The 15,574-nt window shown below is 41.9% G+C and overlaps 1 protein-coding gene across 3 annotated transcripts in view; it reads left to right on the forward strand.

Annotated features, from left to right (window-relative positions):
• The window catches only part of LOC109917534 (RCC1 and BTB domain-containing protein 2-like), an 81,086-nt gene that overhangs the window by 42,816 nt on the left and 22,696 nt on the right, over nucleotides 1–15,574 (forward strand). For 2 of the 3 annotated variants that reach the window (XM_048602667.1, XM_048602666.1), the window contains exons 9-11: nucleotides 6,741–6,867; nucleotides 8,012–8,145; nucleotides 10,936–11,066. In XM_048602667.1, coding sequence (XP_048458624.1) covers nucleotides 6,741–6,867; nucleotides 8,012–8,145; nucleotides 10,936–11,066 — 392 coding nt within the window. Of the gene's footprint in view, nucleotides 1–6,740; nucleotides 6,868–8,011; nucleotides 8,146–10,935; nucleotides 11,067–14,646; nucleotides 14,731–15,574 lie in introns of all 3 variants that reach the window. The other variant, XM_048602665.1, reaches the window with a different exon arrangement.

Genomic DNA, 15,574 nt, shown 5'->3' on the forward strand with positions numbered 1-15,574 from the left:
TAGGAGAATCAGTACCGATAAGACAGTGTCCTTATCAGGTGGCCCAGTAAAACAAGCTCAAGTGAAAACAGATTAAATACAAGCTATAAACCCACCTGATTGAACCTAGACAACGCAGCTGAAATTCACTGGTAGTGTTTGTTCCTAAACTGGATGGTTGAACTAGAGTCTGTATAGATTATAGCAAGGTACGAAAACAGATTCATACTCAATTACATGATTAGAAGACTATCTAAATGATTCCTCATTGCTGTCAAAGATTGTCCTATTGAAGTGGTATTGGCAAGTGCCATTATCATCAAAGGCTAAAGAAATATCTGCTTTTGTTACACCAAATAGCAATATGACATGATGCCATTTTTTTTTTAAATTAAAAAATGCTCCAACAACATTCCAGAAGCTTATGAATCAAGTCATATCTATGTTTGTAACAATGTAGATTATTAAGATGTTGTGATATATAGCAAAACATGGAAAAAGTAGGTTGAAGATCTGTTGAACTAGTTACAGTTGGCTGGCTTAGTAATAGATTTAGCCAAAAGTGAATTTGGAAAAGCAAGAGTAACTTACCTAGGACATATTGTCTGACAAGGCAAGTCTTGCCAATGAGTGTGAATGTGAAGGCTGTAACAGAATCCCCCATTCCTAAAACTAAATGAGAGATTAAGGATTTTAGGGATGTGTGGTTTTACTGAAAATTTGTGCATAATTTCAGGACGATAGCTGTTCCTTTAACAAATTTGTTAAAGAAACAAGCAAAAGTGATTTGGTCAGCAGAATGCAAGGCAGCCTTTGAGAACGATATAAAATCTTGACGAAAATCAGGTAATGCTCACTATCTGCTGCAGTCTTGCCTTGAGAATTTTAAGAAATGATAAGTAAGTTAAAATAAAAAGATATGATAAAGAAATTCATGAATTGAAAGATTGCTGATCAGTGAACAACAGTGCCTTGTTTGGGAGCATCTAAAGTTGGTGCAGAAAAGCTGTGTTTTGAAACTGAATGTAAAGGAACAGGTAGTCCTTATGCAACAAATAAATTCAGTTTTGTAGACAGTTCTTACTTTTTGCATGTTGAGCAAAAGACGGATTGAGGTAGAGAAACCGAGTAGGAGCCCACAGCACCTGTTAGGTACTAAGTCACTCAGAGATAGTAAGAACTGCAGATGCTGGAGTCAGAGATAACAGTGTGGAGCTGGAGGAACATGGCAGGCCAGACAGCATCAGAGGAGCAAGAAAGCTGATGTTTCGGGTCAGGACTCTTCATCACAAAATTTTCTGAAGGACACCGCACGTGCAGAAAAGCGGAGTGAGATTGAAGTGAAGTTCCGGGAGTAATGGGGCTTCCGACCTGTTTGTGCTGCCCCTTCTCACCTCCTCCATCCTCTTTCCACCTCCCTACATCTGAACATCACCTTCCCAGGCTACATGAGCAGTGAGGGGTGGGAAGGGGATATTATCTCCCTTTCCTTCTGCAGCATTTCCCATTTGAACCTGAACCTGTTTACATGCACCTTTTGACTTGATTGTATCTTGGTACTTGTGACAATAATTAATGAAAAGTATCCAGGCAAGTCACACCTCAGACAAACCAGAGGCTGGAAGAACATAGCCAGATAGGATTAAGGACAATGCCAAGGCATTTTATAACAATATTAAATTAAAGAGACAGAGATAACACAGCATGGAGCTGGAGGAACACAGCAGGCCAGGCAGCATCAGAGGAGCAGGAAAATTGACGTTTCCAGTCGGGACCCTTCTTCAGAAATGGGGAGGGGGGAAGGGAGCTGGGAAATAAATAGAGTAGGGGTGGGTCTGGGGAAGTAGTGGGATAGTGATAGGTGAGTGCAGGTAGGGAGTGGTGGGGATTGGTCAGTGAGGTGGGAGGGGTGGATTGGTGGGAGAGAAGATGGACAGGTTGTGTCAGGTCAAGGAAGCGGGGATGCGTTTGCTGCTGCTGATGTCACTAACTCCACCCCCACAGCCAGCTCCAACTCAGCTCCCAGCTCGACACCCAGTCCCAGTCCCAGTCCCAGCCCCAAGCCCTGCTGTATTCACCTTTTCCCCAAACCTCCCCCCTCACTGAGGATTCGCCTTCATTCTCCTCTGCCTACACATCAATGAATTCCGTTTACATCTGGATGTTGAACACTTTTTCCGCAGCCTCTGCCTCAATGCCTATTTCTTTAACCGCGAGTCTAACCCACCCTCTGCTGACCCCTTCTCCCATCTCCAACAAACCTCATTTTCCTGGTCACCACCCCAAGGCCTCCTACCCTCCCTCAACCTCTTCATTTCGAACTGCCATCGCGACATCGATCGCCTCAAGCTCTCCGCCCCTTCACTTACTCCAGTCTCTCCCCCCATGGAACATGCAGCCCTCTGCTCCAACCCTAGCCTCATCATCAAACCCACAGATAAAGGGGGGGGAGCACAGTAGTGGTATGGCGCGTGGACCTTTACATAGCCAAGGCCAGGCGCCAACTCTCTGACACCACCTCCTACCGCCCCCTCGGTTATGACCCCACCCCTGACCACCAAACCATCATCTCTCAAACCATTCATAACCTCATCACCTCAGGTGACCTCCAACCTTATTGTTCCCCAACCCCGCACCACCCATTTCTATCTCCTTCCCAAAATCTACAAACCTGACTGCCCCAGCTGACCCCTTGTCCCTGCCTGCTCCTGCCCCAGGAAACTCATCTCCGCTTACCTTGACTCTGTTTATTTCCCCCTGGTCCAGGAACTCCCCACCTATGTCTGGGACACCACCCACTCCCTCCACCCCCTCCAAGACTTCCACTTCCCTGACCCCCAACACCTCATCTTCACTATGGACATCCAATCCCTGTACTCTTGTATCCCGCATGCAGATGGCCTAAAAGCCCCCCTGCTTCTTCCTCTCCTACAGGCCCAACCAGTTCCCCTCCACCAACACCCTCATCCACTTAACTGAACTTGTCCTTACCCTTAACAACTTCTCCTTTAACTCCTCCCACTTCCTGCAGATTAAGGGGATGGCCATGAGCACCTGCATGGGTCTAAGCTATGCCTGCCTCTTTGTAGGATATGCGGAACAGTCCCTCTTCCGCTGCTACACTGGCCCTATCCCCCACCTCTTCCTCCGGTACATCGATGACTGTATCGGCGCTGCCTCGTGCTCCCATGAGGAGCTTAAACCGTTCATCAACTTCATTAACTCCTTTCACCTCAACCTCAAATTCACCTGGACCATCTCCGATGCCTCCCTCTCCTTCTTGGACGTCTCCGTCTCCGTCTCCATCTCTGGTGACAGCCTCGAAACTGACATCTATTTCATGCTCACCGACTCCCACAGCTACCTAGACTGCATCACCTCTGATCCATCTTCCTGCAAGAATACGATCCCCTACTCCCAATTCCTCCACCTCTGCCTTGTCAGCTCCCAAGATGGGGCATTCCACTCCTGCACCTCCCAGATGAGCTCCTATTTCAAGAATCGTAACCACCACCCCCCCAACTCTCGTGATCGAAAATGCCTTCAAACACATTTATCTTGCGTTTCCTGCAATTTGGCCCTCAAATCCCCTCCAACAAAAATAAAGACAGAATCCCCCTTGTCCTCACATATCACCCCACAAACCTCCGCATCCAACGTTCTCCGCCACTTCTGCCACCTACAGTCCGCCCCCACAACCAAAGATATATTTCCCTCCCCATCCCTATCTGCCTTTCGTAAGAACCGCTCTCTTTGTGACTCCCTTGTCCGCTCAACACTCCCCACTAACCCCACCACACCAGGCACCTTTCCCTGCACCCACAGAAAGTGCTACACTTTCCCCTTCGCCTCCCCTCTGACCTCCATTCAAGGCACAAATCAAGCCTTCCACATTAGACAAGGGTTAACCTGCACATCTGTCAACTTGGTCTACTGCATCCTCTGCTCCCGATGTGGCCTCCTGTACATAGTGAGACCAAGTGGAGACTCGGAGACCGTTTTGTTGAACATCTGCTCTGTGTTCGTGACAAATGACAAAGCCTTCCAGTTGTGAACCATTTAAACGCCCCTTCCCACTCTCTCTGGGTGACATGTCCATCCTGGGCCTCCTTCAGTGTCACAATGACATCACCTGCAAAGGAGTAGCACCTCATATTCTGCCTCGGGAGCTGACAGCCCAATGGCCTAAATATGGAATTCACCAGTTTTAAAATCTCCCCAATCCCAGGCCTCATCACATGTCCAACCCTCCCTCTCATCCCCGCCTCCTTGACCTGACACAACCCGTCCATCTTCTCTCCCACCTATCTGCTCCTCCCACCTCAATGACCAATCCCACCCTCTCCCTACCTGCACTCACCTATCACCATCCCACCTACCTTCCCCAGCCCCACTCCTCCTCCTCTATTTATTTCTGAGCTCCCCATTTCTGAAGAAGGGTCTCGACCCGAAACGTCAACTTTCCTGCTCCTCTGATGCTGCCTGGCCTGCTGTGTTCCTCCAGCTCCACACTGTGTTAAAATCAAGAGTCATAGATGTACAGCACAGAAACAGACCCTTCAGCCCAACTCGTCCATGCCGACCAGATATCCTAAATTAATCTAGTCCCATTTGACAGCATTTGGCCCATATCTCTCTAAACCCTTCCTATTTATGTTTACAAGTGGGAATCAGTTCATTATGATGATTTAAATTTGCTTCTGATTAATTTCATACTATTCAGTCATGTCAAAAGAAATAGGACCCTTCATGCCACAATCTATTCAAAGAGGTAGAATCATAGAATCCTACAGTGCAGATTGAGGCCATTTGCCCTCTTGAGTCTGCACCCACCCACCGAAAATGATGCGGCCCAAACCAAATCCATCCCCATAACCCTGCATTTAGCTTGGCCAATCCACCTAACCTGCACATCTTTGGACTGTGGGAGGAAACTGGAATACCCAGTGGAAACCCATGCAGACGTGCAAACTCCTCATAAACAGTCTCCAAAGCTGGAATTGAACTCTGGTCCCTGGTACTGTGAGACAGCAGTGCTAACCACTGTGCCACCCTCAAATGTGAGACCTGCAAGTATAGATGGTAGTGAACATTATACTAGAAAAACACAACCCATTCTTTATATGTCTGTAATATATTGTGTTAAATCTGTTCTGCACGTGCACAGACCAGATATTCTGATCATTTTAAACAGTTTAAACAGACTTGCTTCCAGATCCCATCTAGTCAGGTAGTGTGCTAGAACAGCTTTTGATTACTGACCTTCCACTCCATTCCTCACACCAGGATTTGACTGTGATTGTGAATTTGGAGGGAGTGCTGTCTTGAACTTGTACTGGTGTGGTCCTCTTTATTTATGAAGAAAGTAATGCTAATGCAAATAATAACTTAATTTCTAGTGATTAAGGGTTCTAGAGTGAGGAGAGCATTGATTTTAGATTAAGCATAAGGGAATTATAGACATAGAGCAGCAGGAACTGTCTTATTTTTATGCTGTTGGTTATGCGACTCTCGAATGTGTAAGTGGCATTGGTAACTTGAAATAAGTACTCTGCTCGTGAATCTCCTCTGAGCTGCTCCTTGCTAAATCTTCACTGAAAGCCCAATTCCACTTGGGTGTAAAAATGCAGAGTTTCTGTTGCACCTCCAGCAAGATCTGGGAGTAGAATAGTCCATTGTTTAAGAACTGATTACTTGGGAGGTTGCAGGAAATGAAATGGGAACTGTTGGTGCGGTAGATAAACATCAAAACAAAGGGTTTATATCCAAGGACATAATGCTGTAATTTTTGTGTAATTCAGCCTGTCCTCTGAAAATCCTTAGAACATGGAACATAGAACAGTACAGCACAGTACAGGCCCTTCGGCCCACGATATTGTGCCGAACTTTTACCCTAAACCTAAGGTCTATCTAACCTCCACCCCTACCTTATACTATCATCCATATGCCTATCTAATAGCCACTTAAATGCCCCTAATGAGGCCAACTCCACTACCCTCTCCGGCAATGCATTCCATGCCCCTACCACTCTCTGAGTAAAGAACCTACCTCTGACGTCTCCCCTATATCTACCTCCACTCACTTTAAAACTATGCCCCCTCATAATAGCTACCTCCACCCTAGGAAAAAGTCTCTGGCTGTCTACTCTATCAATACCTCTGATCATTTTGTACACCTCTATCAAGTCAAATCCTTGATGCAATTTTTGTCTGAATAAGAAAAAAATTGAGTCAAGTATCTTTTTCAGTCAATTTTTTCCCCAAATTAAACCTTTGCAAGACCCAGTGCTAAAAATATAGAGAAGGAAAAAGCTCAGTCCTGAGAGAGAGAAATTATGTGATCCTTTTCTACAATACTCAGGATTGGTGTCCCCTTTTAACTTTTGGGGGTTTTTGTACGAGACCTGTTCATTTCAGTGCGTGTTACCTTTATGTTTTGTTTGATAACTGCACAAAGGTTATCATAAGAGTGACCCATGGGGTATCTTCAGAGTTGCTGCGTGGTTGCACACCTTAAAGGGAACATAGCTGAATATGTTGCATTTATTGACAGTATCGATATTCAGAATGAATTGTTCTGGGAAAACACTTCTAAAATATTTATGAATGTAACAGAAAAAATGAACATTGAATAGTCCTCCTGATTGGATCAAAAAGAAGTCAATATGTTCTTGGCTTATAAAAGTGGAGTTGCTTTGTTCCTTGCTTTTCTGTCTACCTTCTCCATGTTTAATTTGTGTTTGTCTACTTGTGGATCTGTAGAAAGCGACAATCACTTGACGGTGGCACAATCAATGAAGAAGGAGTTTGACAGCGCAGCAACCTCAGATCTAAAGTTTCTCGTGGATGGAAAGATTATCCATGCTCACAAAGCAGTTCTCAAAATAAGGTAGTTACCCAAATCTTTACAGAGACACTGGTGTCAGAACTGTTAATAAATGGGAGAAGTATTTCAGTAAGAATTGCTGAGAGATTTCTTTTACATTCAAAACTGTTCTGAAATCTGAATGTTACCACATCTTTGGAAAGATTTTTTCATACAATTTGTTTTATACCATTTCTTCTCAATGAATTCAATTTTAATGTGCCCTAGTTTTGTGTGTTGAGGGAAGCTCCTTTCAAATTCTGGTTTTATCGTATGAGCTTTAACATTTTCATTCTTGTGTTCAAATTCCTGTGTGGTCTTGTCCCTTTTTATCTCCGTTATATCCCCCAACCCTCCAGTTCTTAGAAATCTGTATTTCTTCAATTCTGGCCTCTGACACAATCCTTTGTCCCGCTTTGGCAACTATGCCCTCAGTCATCCATGGGATCATAATTGGAATTCCCTCCTCAAACCCCTTTCTCTTCCTACAAATGGCGTTTATTCTTAGTCCTTTTGACTATGCACTTAACCAACTTTTCTGATAGCTCTTTGTTTAATTCAGCATTCATGCTTTTCTGAGTTAGCACTTGGGAGGTTTCATCCATCTGAATATTATATGCAGACTATTTGACAGATAGGTGGTGGATACTAAAAACCGAAAGAACTGCGGATGCTGTAAATCAGGAAAAAAAACAGAAGTTACTGGAAGCTCAGCAGGTCTGGCAGCACCTGTGAACAAAAAATCAGAGTTAACTTTTCAGGTCCGGTGATCCTTCTTCTGAACTTCCTCCGACGATCTATTTCCAACCGATTCAGTTCTGAGGAAGGGTCACCGGACCTGAAAAGTTAACTCTGATTTTTTCTTCACAGGTGGTGGATATTATCACTTTACAATGATTGGACTTGTTCTTTTCCACAATCGTTGGCCCTGTGTACTCATCTCTCCACTTGTAATTATGGCTGTTTTTCTGAAACTAATATTGTCCTCAAAGAAGCAAACACCCTCCAATAAAATAAATACTTATCTCAAACTCATTTAAAGCTATTAATAAGTAGAGTGAGAGTACTTCTTTCTGCATCGCAGGTTCAGATTGGCTTTTCAATGCTTCAGTTTCTTGCAGACTGCTTTTGTAAAGGAAAATGACTTTTTTTCATTTCAATCATACAGATGTGAACATTTCAGATCCATGCTTCACGATGATGAGGTGATTGAGATTGACCAGTTTAGCTATCCAGTGTACCGTGCCTTTCTAGAATACTTGTACACAGACTCTATCAATCTACCTCCTGAGGATGCAATAGGTATTTTATCCTGACATGTATATTTGAATTATTTTGTTATTTAATGTCACACACAGGTCAGGAAGATTAGAGCCTTAAATATTGTTCTGCTAAAGGTAGCTTTTAGGAAGGATAAAAAGATCACTTACAGAATTGCTAGATAAACAATTCATTCATACTGTCCTTTGCCTTAATATGGATGTGACTGTAACACTTCTTTTACTCAGGTGACATGGGCATCATTGGTTGACCAATGCTCATAACCTGTCCCTAATTGCCCTTGAGAAGCTGGTGGTGAGCTGCCTTCTTGAACTGCTGCAGTCCATATGCTGTAGGTAGATCCAGAATGCCCTTGGGGGGAATTCCAGGATTTTGAACAAGTGACCATGAAGGAACAATGATATATTTCCAAGCCAGAATGGTGAGTGGCTTGGAGGGGACCTTGCAGGTAGTGGCAAACCTATGTATCTGCTACCCTTATCCTTCTAGGTGGAAGTGATTGTGGGTTGGAAAGGTATTGTCTAAGGATCTTTGTTGAATTTCTGCAGTGCATCTTGTAGGTAGTAGCAACTATGTGTATTGAGCATAAGTGGTACAGGGAATGGATGCATGGGATGTGGTACCAATCAGGTGGGCTGCTGTGTCCTGCATGGTGTTAGGTTTTTTGAGTGCTGTAGGAGATGTACCCACCAGTACATCAGGGAATATTTTTAAAAGGTAAGTAACTAAGTTCAAGAGCAATGCACTCCATCAAAGCCGAATCAAGTAATCTAAACATGGGACATTGTAGGTGAAAAAAGAACTTGAAAACATCTACCCAAAATACATTCTGTGCCCTTGCTACTCTGTTTCTTCTGTGTGGTGTTCAATATGCAATGTGCTGACTTATTAGTTAAGGGCGTTTAGTAGAGCAGGTACTGATCATCATGTTTCCTTGCCCATTGTGTGATGACTGTCTTTATGGCATCTGAAGCCTGTGGTGTGGACTCAGGGCACCTCTCTCCTGTTTTCCTGCCACTGGATCTGTCTGTACAAATAACTGGCTTATTTGCCCATTTTAAAGATCAGTCAAGAGTTGACCACTTGGAGTCATGTTTAGGCTAGATCACTTTAGTAGGGCTGATCTCCTTGATTTGGAGAGGCTAAGTGAGTTTACATACATTGTGGAGAAATGATTCAATTAGACAGGAAAAACGGAAATGTAGAACATCTTGTAAATGCTAAGAAGCTTGAAAGTGTTGAATTTCAAAGGTACACAGCAAGCAATGATGAAGACAACTGGTATGGCTTTACTGCAAGAGGATTTTAATAAAAGAGTAAAGATGTCAGTGCAATTATGTTGTGTCTCTTTGAAATCACACCAGGTGTATTGTTTGCAGTCTTGGCCTCCCTAACTATGGATATATTTGTCATAGACAATGAAGGTTCACTTAATTAATTCCGGGGGTGGGGAGATCATCCTATGAAGAATGGTTAAATAGATTGGGCCTGTTCTCTAGAGTTTAGAAGAGGGAGAGGTGATTTTATTTAAATCTACAAGGCGGTGGGTGCACCTGGTAGCAGAGGACAGAGTTTCAGACTGGCTAGTAATTCTCAACTGCTGCTTCTAATCACATTGGTCACTCAGTGCTCTTTTGAAATTGCTCCATGCAGGTCAACTTAAAGTCTTCCTTCCTCATAGTTCCATCATACCTTCCATAATGACATGATGCAATCCTTAGCATGACGCTGGGAAAAGAAGAATAACTTGATGAAACAAAGCCACCATGTTTAAATATGTTTGGTGACATTCTCTTAAAATTAGTTAATTTCATGTTGGGAGTGCATTGTGGTTGATGGCTATGAATGGGCTGTTGAGATGTCAGCAGCTGTAAAAGGGCTTTTGCCGCTGTTAAAGTGATCATATTTGTCACAACCAAAATTATTTTTTCCTGAGGCAGCTCAGGAGTTGATGTAATGAACTGTGGTTCCATTCGAACATGAGAAACACCCATTTATTAAGAGCAGTAAAAGACTGACTAGAATAGTAAAAGGTGGCATGGCATCAACCTTTACTGGGAACAGATATTGAAGAAATTTTATGAGCTGCCTTTTTTTATGCCTAGTCATCACTGAGGAGTTTCTTCTGGTAGAAGGGCCCTACTTGTCAAAGCCAGGTGGCCTTTGTTGGGTCTGCCATTTATGCTGTGGCAATGGATGTGAATGAACTCTGCTCATCCACAGTGGTTTGCTGTTAGGTCTCCATTTGAATAAATTCAAGCCAAATGTGGTTAAATTTCATGGCGATCTTTATGCCACATCTATTGCTTTTCTGTAGAACAAATTTACAAAAATGCATATGTCTTTGGTTGTATGAATGGTGTACTGTAGGCATCAAGATCTATTCATGTTTGAATTATCACTACAGCTTGTATTTATATCATACCTTCAGCAAAGAAACATGTGTCAAACTAGCATGGTTCAATCTGACAGTGGCCTGGGAAGGGGATATATAAATATTTATAGAGAATATGAAGTACATAGGGGTAGAAAACAATGTCTTCAGTCTGTTCAACTGTAGGAAACTGTTGTTTATCCAGGATTGGTTTCTTATCCATGAGTGTGATTTCTAAAACAATTGTAGCAGTTGAACAACATTCATCACCTTATTACAAGGCTGACAATTTCACTGATCTTCATGATACACAAATACGATATGTACACACTTCTTTAATATAAGCAAATGTGTGATATGTTAAAAATGGAAATAATTGCCTTTTATATTTTAAAAACAAGAAGTACTGAAGAATATTATTGCATTTAACTTTACAGGCCTTTTGGATTTGGCAGCATTTTATGGAGAGAACAGCTTAAAAAATCTTTGTGAGCAGACTATTAAACAAGGCATTTCTGTGGAGAATGCAATTACTTTATTGTCAGCTGCAGTGAAATATCAGGCAAAGGTAGGAGACGGGGATCAAACTTCGTGCTGAATACTTTCATTGTGAATGGTCAACTTGCTTTGCTTAGAAAGTAAATATCCTTTCAGTTCATGTTATCATGATATGATCCTATACTGAAGTTGGACATTTGGCCTAGTGTTCCTATATCAGCTCTTTTTTTTATTGAGTTTTCAAATTAATCCAATTGCTCAGTCATGTCTGTTTGTTTCAGCAATCTATTTCTGTTTTCTTGCCGTCACTGCACTTAATCATTTTGTTTGGTTACCTTTGAACTGTTAAGTTATAACCTGTATACTAGAGTCTACATAAAAATAAACAACAGTAGTCCTAAGATAACAAGGTGTAGAGCTGGATGAACACAGCAGGCCAAGCAGCATCATAGGAGCAGGAAGGCTGACGTTTCGGGCCTAGACCCTTCATCAGAAATGGGGGAGGGGAAGGGGGTTCTGAAATAAATAGGGAGAGAGGGGGAGGCGGATAGAAGATGGATAGAGGAGAAGATAGGTGGAGAGGAAACAGGTCAAAGAGGCGGGGATGGAGCCAGTAAAGGTGAGTGTAGGTAGGGAGGAGATAGGTCAGTCCAGGGAGGACGGACAGGTCAAGGGGGCAGGATGAGGTTAGTAGGTAGGAGATGGGGGTGCGGCTTGAGGTGGGAGGAGGGGATAGGTGGAAGAAAGAACAGATTAGGGAGGCGGGGACGAGCTGAGCTGGGCTGGTTTTGGGATGCGGTAGCGGGAGGGGAGAATTTGAAGCTTGTGAAATCCACATTGCGGTAGGGGGCGGGGAGATTTTCCAGCCCAGCTTGTCCTCGCCTCCCTAATCTGTTCTTCCTCCCACCTATCCCCTCCTCTCACCTCAAGCCATACCCCCATTTCCTGCCTACTAATCTCATCCCGCCCCCTTGACCTGTCTGTCTCCTCTCCACCTATCCTCTCCTCTATCCATCTTCTATCTGCCTCCCCCTCTCTCCCTATTTATTTCAGAACCCCCTTCCCCTCCCCCATTTCTGAAGAAGGGTCTAGGCCCGAAACGTCAGCCTTCCTGCTCCTATGATGCTGCTTGGCCTGCTGTGTTCATCCAGCTCTACACCTTGTTATCTCAGATTCTCCAGCATCTGCAGTTCCTACTATCTCTGATACAACAGTAGTGCTAATGCCTGTTTCTGAGGAACATGACCAAATGAATTTGTAAAATGGTGAGAAGACAACCAAGACACCTTCCTTTGTCGATAGAATGTATTGACCATGCAGTTTTACAGTTCTTTGCATCACTGCAATTTTTCAAACTTCTGGCATCATGCTTAACATACAAGGAGAAATGGCAGGGTCTCTGTAATGTCCACCCGCAATTCCCTCAGTAGCACAGGCTGCATTCCATCTGAATAGGATGACTATTCTGCCTTAAGGATAACTAACTCTTTAAGTATTTTCTTTTTATCACATCTGATATTGCTACTAGCTCCTCTTTTACTTATGTTGTGAAGACAGATACAAAATGCTGTTAATATCTCAGCCATACCCTAAGATTTTTTTTTGTCTCTAAGCAATCCCACCCTTCCTTTGTCTACCTGTTTACTATTTATAGGTTGATCATCAAATTACAGGGCAAAAGGAATCCACTGTTCCTTCACCATCCCTCCAAATAAGTATCATGACTCAGTACCATGTTTCTGCCCTTTCATCATACCCTTACACATTGCTTCTATTTAAATGATCATCTGATGCCCTCCTGAACGCCTCGATTGAATTTACCTTTACCATATTTTGGGGAAGTGCACTCCAGATCTAAACCACTCCAGTGTGTGGAAAAAGTAATCTTTCACATCACATCTGCCCTTTTTTCTAAATTACTTTTATATCAGTGCCCTCTTGTTCTGATGATACTTTTACAAGTGGTAGCAGTTATCCAAACCCCTTGTGAGCTCTTCTTAGCTGCCTTCTCTCCAAGGAGATCAGTCTCACCCTCTCAAATCTATCTCTTGAAAACTGAGGTTTTTCACCCCTGGAACCATTTTTGTAAATTTCTTTCAATTCTGACCTTCTGGAATTCACATTGCTTCCTATTGTGTGTTATGGGAGATTTTTAGTTATCTTGTTATGTTGCCAATAATGTATTCTTGCTTGCTTTACCCCTTTTAATTTCCCCTCTTAATTTCCCCTCTACTTCTGTATTCAATGGATTCTCTACTGTATTATGAACCCAATTTGACATAAAACTTTGTGTTGTCTATATCTTTAGTCATCCATGGCAATCTCCATCCTCTGAGATTTTTATGTTTTCCTGTCTTTTTCCAAAACTGCTTTAAACTATCATCAATATTTTTGAATGCTTATTTACTATAACACACTTTACTTTGCCCCACTCCATTTTTCAGAACTAGCTTCAGCACTGTTTGCTTTTTTGGTGGATTGACAACATACTGAATTTTATGCACATTTCAGGAATTCATTCTCTCTTTTTGTCTTTCACACAGTTACTATGTCTGCCTACATAGGATATCTCCATCATCACTACTCCTGTAGGTCCTTGCATCCTTCTGTAATTTGCTTTCAAATCACCTCCCAGCTCCCTTTATTTGACAGTCTACATTGTACACCCAGTAGTTGATTGGGAACTCTGTTCCTTAATTCTGACTAAGTAGGTTCTGTCTTTGGGATCTACATCATCCTTCCCCAAAGCTAGTTTATTTAATTAACATCACCCTCTTTTTTTTTTTTCCTTCCTTGTTTTTCCTAAGTGTATTGTAAATGAGAATAATAAGTTTGCAGTTCTGCACCTCTAAGTCATGCCTGTCCCATTGTCACTATGTCCTAGTTCAGTGAGGTGACTTGTCTGTGCATCAACAATCTTATTTGTGTCGCTCTGTAAATTGTAGCACATGTACTCCAAACCCGATTAGACTGAAATAAAACAGAAATGCTGGGAACACTGTGCGTGTCAGACAGTATCTGTGGAGAGAGAAGCAGTGTTCATACTTCAGGTCAATAACGTTCCATCTTGGACTGCCTCACATTTGCCTGCTGTTTGATACCCTTCAATTTTATTAATTATTAGTAAATCACTATTGAAGAGGTTTCCAAACTGTACACATTGCATATCCACTTCCATATCTATTCGATGCTTGTGTAACCCTACCAAGACAAGTTTAATATTTCAACCCCCTTAATTGCCAAAGTATTATACAGAATTAACGGGTTACATACAAATTGTGGTATTCTTCATAAATGTAATGGATGAGTTATTTAATGTGTGTCATGTTTGGAATGATAGGTAATAGTTTGAATCATTAAGTGATTGCTACCAAAGCTGCTGGTAATACTTTGATTTCATTCCAATGAGTGATGAAAATCCACTTTCACACACATAAGTTGCAGCAAGGTAGAAACTCAGTCAGCTGCTTTTGTTGGAATCAACTCTCCTATGCTGTGTGGCATATAGCAGCCTAGAAGGTATTGCACTGACCTTTGGGATGACAGACCCATCAGTTTAATCCAAATGTACTAGCAATTATTGATTTTAATAATTATTGAATTATTTGGACTATTGTTTCCTATTCAGTATTTCCTATAAATGTATTCAGATACTGCAAAGTTCAAGAGTAAGGAGTCATAATTCTCAGAAACGAGCTAACTCCACTTCAGTTTCGGTCAACGCAGTTTTCACAGTGAGTGTTATTACCTCCACTGAAGGTGTCATAGTTGTCAAAATGTGAACAAACTCTCCTCAATGAAATTGAAGCTCTTAATAAAAAGGTTCCTTTCTTCAGCTTTGCAGTTGCTGGCCATCAACCACGTAGGGAAAAGGCACAATGAAGCGATGAATAGTTATAGTAAAGTCAAGTGTGGTAGTAGTCCTGGCTGTACCGAGTGCCGTCCTTACTTGTTCAGTTTAGTAACCTATGTGCCTGCAAAGTGCGACTCATCTACATTGGAAAATTAACTTTTCTTCCAAATGCATCAATTGTAATGCATTCTATTTTACTGAATGTCAACCATTCCTAGAAACAGGATTGCTGATGGAAGTTTGGATATTTTTTTCCTTTAATTGTTTTAATCTAAAAAAATTAATGACACTTTTAGTCATGTTTGCATTTCAGATTTAAATTAGGATTCACACATAAACAATAATAATTACCTACTTTCCAAGAGGTCAATCACCCTGTGAAGTTAGTGAAAACCAGTTTTCAAACCACTGAGTAATTTGAACTGCACTGAAATAGAAGGTAGTGTAAAAGTGAAAACAACAGGCAGTATGTATTTTTAAAAACTGAACATATTCAACCAAGGAATATTTCAACATACTTGTGACCTGGCTGTACCATCCCCTGATCAATAATATCCTTAATTGAAAGTCTTCTTGTTTACAAAGAAAACAGCATAATAATTCTTTGGCAGTTCAATTTCCCCAAAAAAAATTAAATCTTCATAAATTCTGCTAGCAAATCTCAAAGATTGCTTTATTTAACTGCCTGAGAATCTACAAACACTTTATTGATTTTTCTGGTCCCA

Source organism: Rhincodon typus, chromosome 11, assembly GCF_021869965.1.
Source record: "Rhincodon typus isolate 14 chromosome 11, sRhiTyp1.1, whole genome shotgun sequence".
NCBI classification, from domain to species: Eukaryota; Metazoa; Chordata; class Chondrichthyes; order Orectolobiformes; family Rhincodontidae; genus Rhincodon; species Rhincodon typus.